Raw genomic sequence first — 15,874 nt, 5'->3', positions numbered from 1 at the left:
ATGTAGTGCTTGTCATGATTCTGTAACTGGGCGCCACAAGTGAGTCACCTAGATGCAATGCACTGAGAGTTAATTCTAACAGTATCCTGGTGCAAAGATTCAATCATAGCCTAAGTCAGCATCTACGGGCCTGCATTTAGGTGCATCTGCTTACACCATATGTTTCGGCACACAGGGGAAGATTCTATATATGGAGCCTAAATGATCGGCATGGAAATCAATGCCGACTAAGCGTATTCTATAAGTGGAGCCTAGATTTAGGTGCCTTATATAGAATATGCTTAGTTGATATTTCAGCGCCTAAAACGTAGCGCCTCCATTTACACCACTGAAAACGTGGTGTAAGTCCAGGCACGTAGATTTAGGCGCACTTGGCCATATTCTAGAACTATGCATGTAAATTTCAGAATGCCCACTAAACACCCATTTCCCTACCCATAACCATGCCCCTTTTGCCTGTACACGTTAGAAGTTAGGCGCACTGCATTACAGAATGCATTTAGTGAGTTGTGCGCATAAATTTTAATTATTGACAATTAGTGCTCATTATTGCTTGTTAAGAGCTGTTATCAATGCTGATCAGCTTAAGTCAATTAAGCTACGTGCATTGCTACAGAATATGCTTGGATTTCGGCACGGATCTCTAGCACGCTATATAGAATCTGGGGATACAGTGCTTGCATCAGTGGTTGAAAGACAATAAAAGTCCAATATGGTTATGCCCAGCGTCTGAGCAGAAGGCACGAAATAGGAACCTGATCCCAAACCATGCACGCCACGTTGGGAATTCAATATAGTGTTTGGATCAGGTTCCTATTTCGTGCCTTCAGCTGAGATGCTGGACATTTCCATATTGGACTTTTGCTATTTTATGTCCCTTGATGCAAGCGCTGTGTGCCAAAACACGGCCCGCGTCAGATTGTTAATGTATAAGACTGATCTACATTGTGGAATAAAAGGACTTGTTCCGTTTTTGAAGGCTCTTGGAACTTTCTGTGCATTGGATTTTGTTCTGTGCTTTGAACTCTCTCTGTGTTGCTCTGTGGTACACCGTGTCTATTGCAGGTGTAAATGTGTCCACTTCAATGCGGCATGTGTTCATAAGTACTGGACATGCCTGTGCCTTGTCCATGCGTCTTCCCCCTGTGAATGCCCCCTTGCGTTTACATGCTAAATGAGTTGCATGCTAAAATGATAGAATACCACTTAGCATTCAACTAGCACTTCTACACACAACTGTAACAGATGGTCATACAAGGGGTAGCATTCTATAAATTACATGTACAACTGGTGCCTAACTTTAGGTCCCAGAAAGCAAATAGGCAATGTTAAACCTGGAAATTCAGTGCCAGGCCGTGTCTAGGCACCGCAGCTGAATTTCCAGGTTTCTGGAGCCTGCTAATTCATAGTCAGTTAAATGCCATATTCAGCACTTAACCGGCTACGGGTTAGCGCATAAAGCAGAGGTTTTCAACCCAGTCCTCAGGGCACACTCAGCCAGTCAGGGTTTTTCAGGATATCTTCATTGAGCAGCCAAAACAGGCCGCTTAAATAGCAGGCCTCTATTTTTGACCATTAAAAAAGTTAACCGGTGAGCGCTGAATATCAGCATAGCTGGTGAACAACTTTTTAGTGGCCAAAATAAACCTGGACACGGCCCAGTATTGACTATCCAGGTTTAACACCACCTGCAGCTGAGTAGCGGGCCCAAATCGTTTGTAGGCTCTGCTTGGCACATTTCGCTAGTTGAGAACAGGTTTGGTATTCTGTGCTATGCTCTCAGACTAGTGGATCAACAGTTCAAGACAAATTGGTTCCAGCCTAAACTCTGGTTCCCTGCATTTGCCTGAGAATGCAAACATTTGCTCAGAGATCCGAGAGCACAAATCAGTTTTGCTAGGCACAGAGTTTCCTTTACAAGGACACTTAGATTTATTCACTACTGGAGCATGTTCACTTGAGTTAAAGCTTTTCGGAAAGCCCTGTACATTGAAAAATACAAATTCATTTCAGCCCATGGCATGACTATCTTTGGGGTTTCCACCTTTTTTGTCAAAGGGATTTAAAAATGCATTTTCTACAGCACAAAATAGAATCAATCACAGGTTAGCATATGTACAAAAACATAATTAAAGAAAAAAACCAATTATAAATAGCAATAGTATTAGGTGGTGTTTTTAAAGGCTTCATTTTTCAGATACTTCGTGATTAAACTTGGTGGCTCTTTCTGAGGAATTCAAAGGGTCAGAAATGTCCCCAAACAAGGCAAAGTGTCATCTTCAACACAAATTCAAGAATTGCATCACCTATAACAACAGTTTCAGTTTCAGTTTCTTCTGTGTTTCTTGCTGGTTATAGTTTGTGAAATGTTCCTCCAAGGAAAAGAAAGATTGCACGATATATTCCTTCCTTGTTGTCGAATGCCTCGAGCCCTCCATTTCAGTTCTGACAAAATACATGCCTAAGTACTCTAAGTTAGAAATAGTTCTGTTGCAGACAGTAAGTGAAAATGTTAGAGGGAAGAGGTCAATGGTGGAAGTAAACATATAGATTCCCCAGAAGAGGTGGCCTTTGAATCAGGGGAAGGCATTTTCCTCTTTAGGGTCATGTCTCTGGGGAGACTTTCCTTGAGGCACTTAAGCTGCTCCTGTCCCAGTTTGATTTTGTCGTCCAGCACCCGCTGCTCAATGAGAAGTGCAGATTTCATTTTCACAAAATGCTGATAGTCCTGGAACTGTCCCTCTGACAGGTAATTGGATAAGATATCTAGAACCAAACGTTCTCGCCGGTCCAGGTTCTCCTTCAGCTCTCGGGCGTCCTCATGCTGGCCAGCCAGCACCTTTTTCTTCTCATTCAGGGAGTTCTGTCAAATCAGAACATGTGCTTTAATAAGATTCTACACAAAACCGAAAGTAATGAAACGTGTAAAATACAAGCAGTGTGCAGCAATCAGTGTTGCCAGATGGAAAAAATTGTTCCTGCCCAAAACCAGCCCCAAACCAAACAAAGTCAATTTGCATATGAATAACATCATTAATAAATATTGAGTCAACTTGCATATGAGTGGCATTATTAATAAATATTAATGAGGCCATTTACATACAAATGACATCATTAAGCCCGCCTCCACAGGCTGCAGGAAAACTGAGCCAACCCGCGGTCGACGGAAAAAACAGCGGTGGGCGAAACAAACGCTGGCGGGGCAAGAAAAAGCCGCCCAGGATCCCACAACCCGCACGTGGCGTGAAAAATCCGCAGGTCGCGGAAAGGAGCCCAATTGGGCGGGAAACCCGCAGCCCTGGCAACACTGTGCACAGCCAGAAAAACTTTTTTTTTTTCATTAATTTTTTCTGAGTTCTGGGTGGTTTTTGGTAGTTTCAATGTAATAGCAAAATTTTAGCATATACTAGACTGATTTAATGTGCACTACCTCATGAAATAAGGCACACACTAAGGGATCGATATTCAAAGTGATTTAACTGGCCAGAAATGGCTCTTGGCTGGTTAAATCACTTGTTTGGAGCTAACTGCTCATTTTCAGTGGCCACTTAACCAGTTAATGCTGCTGAAAATAACTGGTCAGTGCCGAACTGAAAACCAGCTATTTTGGGGGCGTTCTGGGGGTGGCGTCAGCATGTGGCTGGTTAAGTGCCGATATTCAGCGCTTAACCAGCCAGGGTAACTGAATAATAGGACCACATAAAACAAAGTCAGGCCTATCTTTACGCCAGAGGTTTTCAACCCAGTCCTCGGGGCCCACCCAGCCAGTCAGGGTTTTCAGGATATCTCCAATAAATTCAATGAAGATATCCTGAAAAACCCTGACTGGCTGGGTGTGCCCTGAGGACTGGGTTGAAAACCTCTGCTTTATGCGCTAACCCGTAGCCGGTTAAGTGCTGAATATGGCATTTAACTGACTATGAATTAGCAGGCTCCAGAAACCTGGAAATTCAGCTGCGGTGCCTAGACACGGCCTGGCACTGAATTTCCAGGTTTAACATTAGTAGCGATCAGCAAAATGCTGATCACCACAGTCTGAATATCGGGCCCTAAAGGCATATCAATGAACTGAATGTGCAGAAACAGATGTGCACCTCTACTATCTTCCCACTACTTTCTTTCCATGTATATTCACTCTGCCACTCCGCAGTACCTCTCCACTCTTGTCTCTCCCTACGCCTCCCCCCGGGTACTCCGTTCTGTAGATAAGTCTCTCTTATCCGTCCCCTTCTCCTCTACTGCTAATTCTAGACTCTGTTCCTTTTGTCTTGCTGCACCTCACGCCTGGAATAGACTTCCTGAGCCTGTGCGTCTAGCCCCGTCTTTGCCCGTTTTCAAGTCCAAACTTAAAGCCCACCTCTTTACCACTGCTTTTGACTCCTAACTCACTTGCCCTGTCCTTTTATCCTCACCTCTTTATTCCCTTACCCTTAATTGTTCTGTCTGTTACCTGTCTTATCTAGATTGTAAGCTCTTTGAGCAGGGACTGTCTTTTTGTGTATGGTGTACAGCGCTGCATATGCCTTGTAGCGCTATAGAAATGATAAATAGTAGTAGTATATTCTCTGTTTGAGGACAGGAAAATGATTACAAGATTACAGAAATGAACGTTTACCATTTAAGTGATTTAGGGGGTCTTTTACTAAGTTGCAGTAGCATTTTTAGCACGGGCTAATGATTACTGCAGACTAAATGCTGGAGAAGCCCACAGAAATATATGGGCATCTCTAGCATTTAGCGCACACCAAAAACACTACCACAGCTCAGTAAAAGGCCCTATTAATTTTTTATGCTATACACATGCAGAGGATTCTCTTATTCAGATGAGCTCCCATTGCTGAAATCTCTTGTATGGTAAATAATGCTATGAACCCACATTCAGAGCACCCAGCCATCAAGCTGCCCAACTTCAAACTAAATTCAGCATCGTCAGAGCCAGCTCTGAGGGTGCTGAGCACCGCTACCCCCCACCCATACTGAATAAGGTACTTCACTGTGTCCAGGAAGGGGTAATGTGCATTGTTATTGGCATCCCCTATCATTTTGAAGTGTTGGTGCTTTTATTCATTGTTATGTCGTTAGTGTGAGTTTAAAAGATTACTTGCATCTGTATTAGTGTAGCATCAGGGTGCCAGAAATAATGCTAACTCCTTTAGTACAGAGCACCTAAAGACCACCACTCAAAAACTCAAGCCTGCTCAAATCTAAAACTGTGGAAGGTTGAACAGCAATTTTCTGGAATGCTTACAACTGTCATTCTTTAATTGTGGCAGAACATTACCAAGATACATTATATGGCAAAATCTAATTACGAGAAGGGGAAAAAACATCATTCAAAAGTCATGTATTTAACAATAACCCTAGCAAGCTCATGAAGAGATGACAATTGCAAGAGCTGGTATTAGGAAATGACATGAGTTCAAGGGAAGGAGCTTGGTGAAAGAAAAAGCAGCAAAGATTTGTTTGGGAAGGGTGAAGTAGCAATTTAAAATGAAGTTCTCTTTTGTTATTAGTTTAAGGGGCATGGTTCTCAATGTGGGCTCTCTCTAAGATGTGTCATTTTATCCTTAACTCATGCTAATTTAGCACAGGGCCTAGTTACTAATAACTGGGGTTAACAGAAAAATTACAAATCTTTTAATGGTAATTTCCACCCTAATTCTGTACTCTTCATGATGACACTACTAACTGCAAATAAGCTGGACAGAGCAAGCTCTTAGCCTCCCTTGTAGGCCTTTCCCAAAACAGACTCCCAAATGTACCAAACTATGTCAAGTGGTTTTTCATTAGATATTGCGCAGACCTTAATAAACTAATTTTGCTTGGGACCTCATACCAGTCTTGATTCCTGGTCTAAGAGAGTGTTTGTTTGTCTCAGAACCATGTTCTCCTTGAACACATACATCTGGCTCACAGGGTACAGGCTTTCAAAAACGTAACAAAACAATAATATGTAAAGGAGTTGTTGGAAGCTGGTTCAAACTAAAGTAGGTACATGGTCATCTGCTACTTGGTCTGTTTGTAAATAAAACACATACTCGCTCTTCAGGGTTGGCATCTTCCCCAAGAGTCTCCAGTTCATTCTCGACGCGGGCTAGACGTCCTGAGAGGGAAAGCAGCAAGTTCACCACCTTATCCAGATCCCCGATGAACATTCGATATTTATCAAACTCATTGGGCTTGCACAGCTCCTTGATCAAGGTCTCCACTTCTTCCCCCAGATCCGTGTTGAGCTTCACATCAGCCATCAGGTTCTCCTTGGCCTCCTTTAGACTTTCTAGTTTCTGTGTAAGACTCCCAATCAGTTCCAACTGTGAGAAAAGAAAGACTTCTGTGTGAATCTCCATGGATGGCAGAAAGAAACTATGCATTACATCAGTATCATAATATAAAATAATGCTAATAGACAGCTTCACTTAACACCACTGCAATGGTTTCAGATCACTAAGACATCAGTAGACTGGGGGGAATTAAGTGTATACAAACTGCAATAAACCTGCAGCTCCACTATCTATTATATATGTGTAGAATCTTATAAATAATTATTATAAATGTGCTCATATGGATTGAGAGACCACCACAGATCAACTGATCTTATGTGTCACTTGCTCAACTGATTTCAATCATTGCACACAAACCCCTCGAATTTGAGTACCCAAAATTGTGTGTGATCCTGAGATCTGCGCACAAATAAATTAGTGAGAGATCCTTTTACTAAGTCATGCTAAAAAGTAGCCCACACCGAAGCCACTTTTAGAGCGGCCATAAAATGGCTGATTTACTATCTTTTTCATTAATGGCCATGTGTTAATTTTCCAAATAGCGCATGGCCATTACTGTGGAAACCCTACAGCCATTCCCAACCCAATCTTCGGGGTACATCATTGGGTTTTCAGGATAGCCACAATAAATATTCATGAGTTAGATTTGCAAGCAATTGAGGCAGTGCATGCAAATCTCTCTCATGCATATTCATTGGGGATACCCTGAAAATTTCTTGGGATTAGGTGTGCCCCAAGGACTGGGATGGGAATGGCTGCCTTACCGCCACCTATTTAGTAGGTGCTAAGGGCTCCTGTGCTAGCCATGTGCTAATCGGGCACCATGCGTAATGTACTCGCACTACCTGATTAGCACAGGGCACGCCTACTCTTCGCCCACAGACATGCTTCCTGTGCCAAAAAAATTAAAATGATATTTTAGCATGGGTTTAGTGCATGTTGATGGGCACCCTGCTGCGGGACACCTCAATGCATCCTGCAGCAGTGCTTTTCACTGCGAGGTAGACGTGCACCAGTGCCTACCACGGCTTAGTAAAAGGACCCCTTAATGAGCTGTAAACAATCAATTATTGATATTAATTGGCTCTAATTTGGATTTGCGCATGGATTTTATAAAGATCTCCATCCAAATCCTCTTGCATGCAATCCACAAAGGGGCATGCGCGGGCTGGGGCATTCCAAAGAATTACTCGAAGTGCTACAAAATTTGGGGGCTGTGGAGCCAAGTGCACGCCAGCCATAAGTCCTCACACCCAAAGTTGGATGCCAGAATATGTGCTAAGTGGTATTCTATAAAGAGTATTTCCTACTTCTGTCCCACAGTTCAAATATTTCTAAATTTCCTTTTCGAAAACCTCAGCCAGTGTAACTTGCCAGCAATCTTTTATGCTACAATAATTTACAACACCCACCTTGTCATCAGCATTTCAGATATGATTTTTTATACACCAAACTTTATATGTATAAATGATATCTCAATTCTTCTTACATATTTGCATATCATATAGCTCTAATAAAAAATATAAAAATAATTCTACTCATCTTAGAAGTGTATATATTATCATTCAGACAGGGGACCCAACTTCTGACATGATCAGGTTTCGCCTATACAGGCTGTCTCAAGGACTGTCCCTTAAGGTAAACTTATGTATCATACCTGATAATTTTCTTTCCATTAATCATAGCTGATCAATCCATAGACTGGTGGGTTGTGTCCATCTACCAGCAGGTGGAGATAGAGAGCAATCCTTTTGCCTCCCTATATGTGGTCATGTGCTGCCGGAAACTCCTCAGTATGTCGATATCAAAGCTCCATCCACAGGACTCAGCACTTACAGAATTACACCCACAAAGGGACACTCTGCCCAGCTCACTACCGCCGAAACGGGGGAGGGGGATCAACCCAGCTCATCCCCACACAAGTTGGGGAGGGGAATCCGTCCAGCTCATCCCCGCGGAGCGGGGGAGGGACACCACCCCGCCGATGCGGGGGGATCTGGCTTATCCTGCAACCGCAACCGTGGGAGGAGCTGACTGACCCTAACACCGCCGAAGCGGGAGGGGTACAAAGCTGCCCTACAGCCGCACGAAGCGGGAGGGAGCGCCGGCAGAATTTAGGTCTCAATCCAGCCCCGTAAAACGGAGGGGAGAGGAATGCAGCAGCTCACTGTAACACAAAATCTTCTCAACTCCTGACAAATCCAATTGAAAAAACTTGAACACGAAGTCCTCCTGAACAGGAACTGAAGACTAAACTTGAACCTGAAATGCAACCAGAATAAAAACAGTACAGATATCTGGGAGGGGCTATGGATTGATCAGCTATGATTAATGGAAAGAAAATTATCAGGTATGATACATAATTTTACCTTCCATATCATCATGCTGATCAATCCATAGACTGGTGGGATGTACCGAAGCAGTACTCACCCAGGGCGGGACATAGAAATCCCTGACCGCAACACTGAAGCTCCAAACCGGGCCTCCACCCGAGCAGCCACAGTCAAGCGGTAATGCCTGGAGAAGGTATGAGCCGATGCCCAAATTGCCGCCTTGCAAATCTCTTCCAAGGAGACGGACCCGGCCTCTGCCATCGAGGCCGCCTGAGCTTTAGTGGAGTGAGCCTTCAGCCGGATAGGCGGCACCTTCCCCGCGGCCACATAAGCCGCTGCAATGGCTTCCTTGACCCATCTTGCCACTGTAGGCTTAGCAGCCTGCAGACCCTTATGAGGACCTGCAAACAGGACAAACAGATGATCCGACTTCCGGAAATCATTGGTCACTTCCAAGTATCTGATGATGACTCGTCTCACATCTAGATATTTGAGAGCAGAGTACTCCTCTGGGTAGTCCTCCCTACGAAAGGATGGGAGACAGAGCTGCTGATTCACATGGAAGCGAGAAACAATCTTGGGCAGGAAGGAAGGCACTGTGCGAATAGACACTCCTGCCTCAGTGAACTGCAGAAAGGGCTCTCGACATGATAGCGCCTGGAGCTCAGAAACTCTTCTGGCTGAAGTGATAGCCACCAAAAAGACTGCTTTCAACGTCAGGTCTTTCAGAGATGCCCTCGACAAGGGTTCAAAAGGCGGCTTCTGCAAGGCTCTTAGCACCAGATTGAGATTCCACGCAGGTACCACTGAGTGCAGAGGAGGGCGCAGGTGATTAACTCCCTTGAGAAAGCGCACCACATCTGGCTGCGAAGCCAGGGAAGCACCCTTCAGGCGGCCCCTGAAGCAAGCCAGAGCCACTACCTGGACTTTAAGGGAACTGAGCGACAGGCCTTTCTCCAGACCTTCTTGCAGGAACGCCAACACTGAAGAAATTGGAGCACTGAAGGGAGAAAGGGAGCCTGCCTCACACCACGATGCAAAGGTACGCCAAACCCTGGCGTAAGCAGTAGAAGTAGAGCGCTTCCTCGCTCTCAGCATAGTGGCGATGACCTTGTCTGAGAAGCCCTTCTTCTTCAGACGCTGCCGCTCAATAGCCAGGCCGTAAGACCAAAGGGGGGACCCTGATGCAACAGGCCCTGCTCCGCTGGCAGCCGCAGAGGGCCGTCCACCGAGAGCCTGATCAAGTCCGCATACCAGGGACGTCTGGGCCAGTCCGGACCCACCAGGATTACTCGGCCCGGATGCTTTGCCACCCGGTCTAGCACCCTGTCCAACATGGGCCAGGGCGGGAACACATAGAGAAGCTCCTGTGTCGGCCACTGTTGGAGAAGAGCATCTACTCCCAGAGATCGAGGGTCCCGTCCTCTGCTGAAAAAGCACGGCACTTGGCAATTGGCCGATGACGCCATCAGATCTAGGCTCGGCTGGCCCCAGTGCTTCGTGATGTCCAAGAACGCCTGAGCCGATAGCTGCCACTCTCCGGGATCCAAGGTATGGCGACTGAGAAAGTCCGCCTTGACATTCATGACTCCGGCAATGTGGGCCGCCGACAGCTGTTCCAGGTTCGCTTCCGCTCACTGGCATAGATTCATGGCCTCCTTGGCTAGAGGGGCGCTCTTGGTACCTCCCTGGCGATTGACATAGGCCACAGCCGTGGCATTGTCCGACAGGACCCATGCTGGCTTCAACGCCAGTACCGGGAGAAACTCCAAAAGCGCCAACCGAATGGCTCTGAGTTCCAGGAGGTTGATAGACCACTTTGCCTCTGCAGGAGACCAGAGCCCCTGCGCTGTCCTTCCCAAGCAGTGGGCTCCCCAGCCCGTCAAAGAGGCGTCCGTCGTGACGACAACCCACTCCGGGGTCAAAAGAGGCATCCCTGCGGACAACTTGTCTGTCCTCAGCCACCAGCTCAGCGCCTTGCGCACAGCTAGGTCCAAGGGAAGGCGCACAGCGTAATCCTCCGACACTGGAGTCCAGCGCTGCAAAAGAGAGAGTGTTGTAGTGGTCTCATATGAGCCCTGGTCCAGGGCACTACTTCCATCGTGGCCGTCATAGAGCCCAACAGCTGCACATAGTCCCAAGCCCGAAGAGGAGAGGCTACTAGGAACTGGTCCACCTGAGCCTGAAGCTTGACAATCCGATTGTCCGGCAGGAACACTCTGCCCACTTGGGTGTCGAAACGAACTCCCAGATATTCCAGGGAGTCGGGCACAGCTGGCTTTTCTCCCAGTTGAAGATCCACCCCAGGGAGCTCAAAAGAGCAATCACCCGGTCTACAGCTCTGCCGCACTCTGCATAAGAGGGGGCTCGGATCAACCAGTCGTCCAGATAAGGATGGACTTGTACTCCTTCCTTTCGTAGGAAGGCCGCGATGACCACCATTACTTTGGAGAAGGTCCGCGGAGCAGTAGCCAACCCGAACGGGAGGGCTCTGAACTGGAAGTGACGGCCCAGGACTGCAAAACGCAGAAAGCGTTGATGAGGAGGCCAGATGGGAATATGCAAGTAAGCTTCCTTGATGTCCAACGATGCCAGGAACTCCCCTGCCTTCACTGCCGCTATAACAGAGCGGAGAGTCTCCATTCGGAAGTGCCGAACTTTCAAGGCCCGATTGACCCCTTTGAGGTCGAGGATAGGCCGTACAGAACCTCCTTTCTTTGGTACCACAAAGTAAATGGAGTAACGTTCCTTGCCAAGCTGATCTTCTGGCACCGGAACGACTGCACCCAGGCGGATCAGATTGTCCAAAGTCTGCTGCACTGCCACAGCTTTGACCGGAGACTTGCAGGGAGAGTGCACAAACCCGTCTCTTAAGGGTCGGAAGAACTCTAGCTTGTAGCCGTCTCTGATGACTTCCAGCACCCAAGCGTCTGAAGTTACCCTGGTCCACTCGCCCAGAAACGAGGACAGGCGTCCTCCAATCTGCACTGGGCCATGGACCAGGGCCCTGTCATTGGGTACGAGACCCTGGAGGAGGACCGGAAGACACACCTCCAGGACGGCGGTCTCTGCGAAAGGAATGCTGCTTGGGGGAGAAGTTCCTCTTGAAGGAAGAGGGGGCATAGGAGCCCGACTTGCCCGGGCGATACCGACGGGCTTCCTGAAACCGTCCTTTGGAGGAACCGGGGCGAGCACCACTGGCCCGAGCCCTGACTTCTGGTAACCTCTTGCCCTTAGACGTGCCGAGATCGGTCACAATTTTGTCCAGCTCAACCCTAAAGAGCAGCTTGCCTTTAAAAGGCAACTTAGCCAGGCGAGACTTAGAGGCGTGGTCAGCAGACCAATGCTTCAGCCAAAGCCAACGCCGCGCAGAGACTGTCTGAGCCATACCTTTAGCTGAGGCTCTCAAGACATCATACAGCAAGTCTGCCAAATAAGCCAAGCCCGATTCCAGGGCCGGCCAATCAGCCCTCAAGGAAGGATCCGAGAGGGAAGCCCGCTGCACAATCGTCAGGCACGCCCTGGCCACATAGGAGCCGCAAACTGAGGCCTGCAAACTTAAAGCAGCCGCCTCGAAGGACGACCTTAAGGCCGCCTCCAAACTTCTCTCTTGGGCGTCCTTTAGGGCCGTGCCACCTTCCACCGGCAACGCCGTTTTCTTAGTCACCGCAGTGATTAAAGAATCCACGGTAGGCCAAAGAAAGGCCTCCCGTTCACCTTCAGGCAGAGGATAGAGGCGGGACATAGCCCTAGCCACTTTGAGGCTCGCTTCTGGGACATCCCATTGAGCCGAAATCAAGGTGTGCATGGCCTCATGCACGTGGAAGGTTCTAGGCGGGCGCTTCGTCCCCAGCATAATGGCGGAGCCAACAGAGGCTGAGGGAGAGACGTCCTCCGGAGAGGAAATCTTCAAAATGCTCATGGCCTGCACTAACAGGTTGGGCAAATCCTCTGAGCGAAAGATCCGCGCTGCAGAGGGGTCATCCGCTCCATCCGAGCGGGAATCCGTCTCCTCCAAGGAATCCCCAAAGGACCGTTGGGAGAACTCAGATACGCTGCCCTCATCTACATCAGAGGAGACAGAATCCTCTAGGGCCTGGAAATCCACCCGAGGGCGTTTGCTTCTGGAGGCCTCAACCCCTTTATCAGACAGGGGAGGCAGGGGCAGCGTTTTGCATAAGAAAAGCCTGATTCAGCAGCAAAATGAACTAAGGGGAGAATCCCCCCGAACTGTGCACTTCTGCAGCTTGGGCCACGGCCCTAGACGCACCCTCAACCGGCGCTCGCAAGAGCGGGGGAGAAACATGCTACGCATCCAAAATGGCGTCCGGCGCAAAACTCCGAGAAGGAGCCGCGCGGGAAGAATGGTGCTTAACTTTGGCCGTTTTCTTACCGTCGCCCGAATCAAGGGTGACCATAGTATTAACGTCTCCCAGCTCGAGGGCGGCCCAAGAAGAAGCCGTCCGAGCAGAGTGGCCGGCCAACATGGAGTGGGCGAGCAGCGGGGGATGGGCGCTTATGGCGGGAAAAACCGCCGCACCGGAGGAAGAACCGGGACACTGACCGGACTCCAAACTGATGCTCAACAAAGGCGATTCAGGCTTTGAAACCCCCGCATCCCCGCTAGACGCACACACGCGGTCCGGGGAGCGAATCTTCGCGCCCTTGCCCTCTGACGCCATAAGCCACGTGGAGACCGAACGGGGAACCCCCTGCCCGCTATAAAAAGGTAAAATTACCTGCTTCTCGCTCCGAGCTGTAACGAACTGGTGTCCCAGAGAGCAGCTGCAATAAACGTTGAAATAAACGCCCTTAAAGGACGTCCAAATTTTTTTTTTTTTTTTAAACGGAGCCAGCGGGAGGGGGGAGAAAAGGAGGGACCTGGCACCACCAGGTTTGCACTTGCTCAAGAAGAGCCCTCAACCCCAGGTACTCAACAAAACCTAAGAATTAGGCTTGGAGACCTAGCCAGAGCTGCTGCTGTGTGTGACCACCACCTGCTGAGATAGAGAACATACTGAGGAGTTTCCGGCAGCACATGACCACATATAGGGAGGCAAAAGGATTGCTCTCTATCTCCACCTGCTGGTAGATGGACACAACCCACCAGTCTATGGATTGATCAGCATGATGATATGGAAATCGCCTATAGTGCCAGTTTAGTTCACAAATATAGGGACTGGAGAAGTTGTATATTTGTACATATTTGGGGACTGCTATAAGAAACCATTTAGTTAGTGGATAAGACTGTTCCAAATAGTCTTGGATGGACAGAAACCCTCTTAAACCAAATGCTGACTGTGTATATGGAATTATTGAGTTTGGATTAACTACCGGCTGCAGAGTTCAGTTACGTTTGCATAAAAGTTAATTCCTTGGTGTGGAGAATATTCTGAGAGAGAGAGAGAGAGAGATTGAATCAGAAGGCCTGGAATGAGGTGTATAGCGTGAGTTGTGAAAACAAAAAAAGAATTGGGTGTAACTTTTTCTGGCCCAGGCCAGCTGGAGAACGGAGCTGGTTGGTCGAGACCCGGGTTACACAACAAAATGATGCCCTTAATATGGGGCAATGGGATTTAAGATGGAGAGACTTTCTTTTGACCAAGGATTACAAATTTCTGGGGTTGGAGAAGTGTGGAGTGGGGCAATTAAACCTGTACTGGAGAAAAACTACTTGATTGAAAACTGTGCGTTTAAAATTTCCCACCCAGACAGAACCGTGCTAACTGGCTATACCAACTGCCAGGCGAACCTGAGAGATAACATCTGAATTGTACGTTTGGAAACGGCGGGAAAGATTTATGAAAACATCATGACCGCTGTTCCTGTGCAGTGGGAGGAATGGAGGAAAGTGCACCAAATTGTAAACCATTGCTTTGATTGGGCAGCTGTGTTGAGTGATGTCAGCTGTCTGTGGGAGACCAGAGGTTGAGCATGAGGCACCAGGATGGAGCAATATATGGAAGAGTGGGAGAGAGGAGAACAGGTGCAAGTGGCGATCTTGGAATGAGCTCCCAAAATGTACCCCTAATTCGTGGCCAGAATACAGGTGTCTATGGAGGCTGTGAGACTTGGGGAGAGTCAGTTGTGGTCACAAAGTGTGTGGTTAGAGTGATGCGGGGGAGGAGAAACAAGTCAGCTCAGATGAGGATGATGCCTCTGGAGAGAGGTCAATCCCCCCAAGAATTGAACCCAGACCGGTTCCCTTTGATGCTGAAGGTGAATTGATTCGGGGGATGCAACGGCTAGGTAAGGCCCCGTCTGAGGCTGTAGGGCCTCAGGGCAATGTTGATATGGAGGGGGTAGTCTGAGCTGTGAAGGAGTGGCAGATGGGAAACTCCTCGGGGGATGTGACGGCTAGGTAAGGCCTGGTCTGAGGTTGTAGGGCCCTAGGGCGATGTTGATATGGAGGGGGTTGCCTGAGCTGTGAATGAGTGGCAGATGGAAAACTCCGGGGCCACATTCCAGGTGTGGTGTGACATAATGTGGAGGCCCAACTGAAACCCCTGCCTCTAGACCCAGCAGAGAGAGGTCATCTAGATTGGTCTGCTGAGGGCCCAGATGAAGGAAAGGAGAACTTGGATCTCAGAGTAACCTCAAATCCAGAGATTGGATCCGACTTGCTCAGCGGAGGAGTCTAATTGCTGGAGATCAGAGTTTTTCCCAGTGGTTGGATCAACAGATCTGAAATCCATTTGGAAGCAAGATGGTATCACCTCGATAGACCCTATGGGGGAGCTCACCCATGAGTGAGGGGAGAATGGCGGAGAAAGAAGCCTGACCCTAAGTGGTACGGCTAGGCTGGACATCTGGATAAACCCTCAGGGGTGTGGTTATTTGCCTTGAACTGTAAAGAGCAGAGTGGTTGAATAACTTGATTGTTTGTTAAAGAAAAGTAATAAAAGAAAAAAACATTATGTTCTTGGTAAAAAGCAAACTGTATTGTTGGGAAAATTATGTCAAGTGCTGATAAGTTGTTATCATATGAACAGTTTCAGTAATCAAAGCAGGGGCGTAGCCACGGGTGGGCCTGGACGGGCCTGGGCCCAGGCCCAGCCACTTTTCCTTCAGGCCCGCCCAGCGCCCACCCTAACAAGCCCCAACCCAAGCCATCTTTTCCTGCCTCTTCTGCTGGCTCTCCCCATCCGCGTGGTCTGTTTAATTTTAGTCCTTGAAGCGCCGTTCTCCCTCCAGGACCGCACCGGCGATTCTGATAGCCTTCTGCCAGCGTGCATCGTCGGGGGCGGGGCTTCTCCTTAG

At 48.1% G+C, this 15,874-nt stretch overlaps 1 protein-coding gene across 1 annotated transcript in view; it reads right to left on the bottom strand.

The window, feature by feature from the left end:
• Positions 1-1,908: 1,908 nt before the first annotated feature.
• The window catches only part of SHROOM3 (shroom family member 3), a 181,261-nt gene continuing 167,295 nt past the window's right edge, over positions 1,909-15,874 (bottom strand). The window contains exons 9-10 of the mRNA XM_030192131.1: positions 6,039-6,311; positions 1,909-2,863 (exon numbers count right to left, since the gene is read on the bottom strand). Of these exons, the coding sequence (XP_030047991.1) occupies positions 2,513-2,863; positions 6,039-6,311 (624 nt within the window). The 3' untranslated portion in view covers positions 1,909-2,512. The remainder of the gene's footprint in view (positions 2,864-6,038; positions 6,312-15,874) is intronic.

Source organism: Microcaecilia unicolor, chromosome 2 (genome assembly GCF_901765095.1).
Source record: "Microcaecilia unicolor chromosome 2, aMicUni1.1, whole genome shotgun sequence".
Taxonomy (NCBI): domain Eukaryota; kingdom Metazoa; phylum Chordata; class Amphibia; order Gymnophiona; family Siphonopidae; genus Microcaecilia; species Microcaecilia unicolor.
This window is presented reverse-complemented; position numbering and strand designations above follow the sequence as displayed.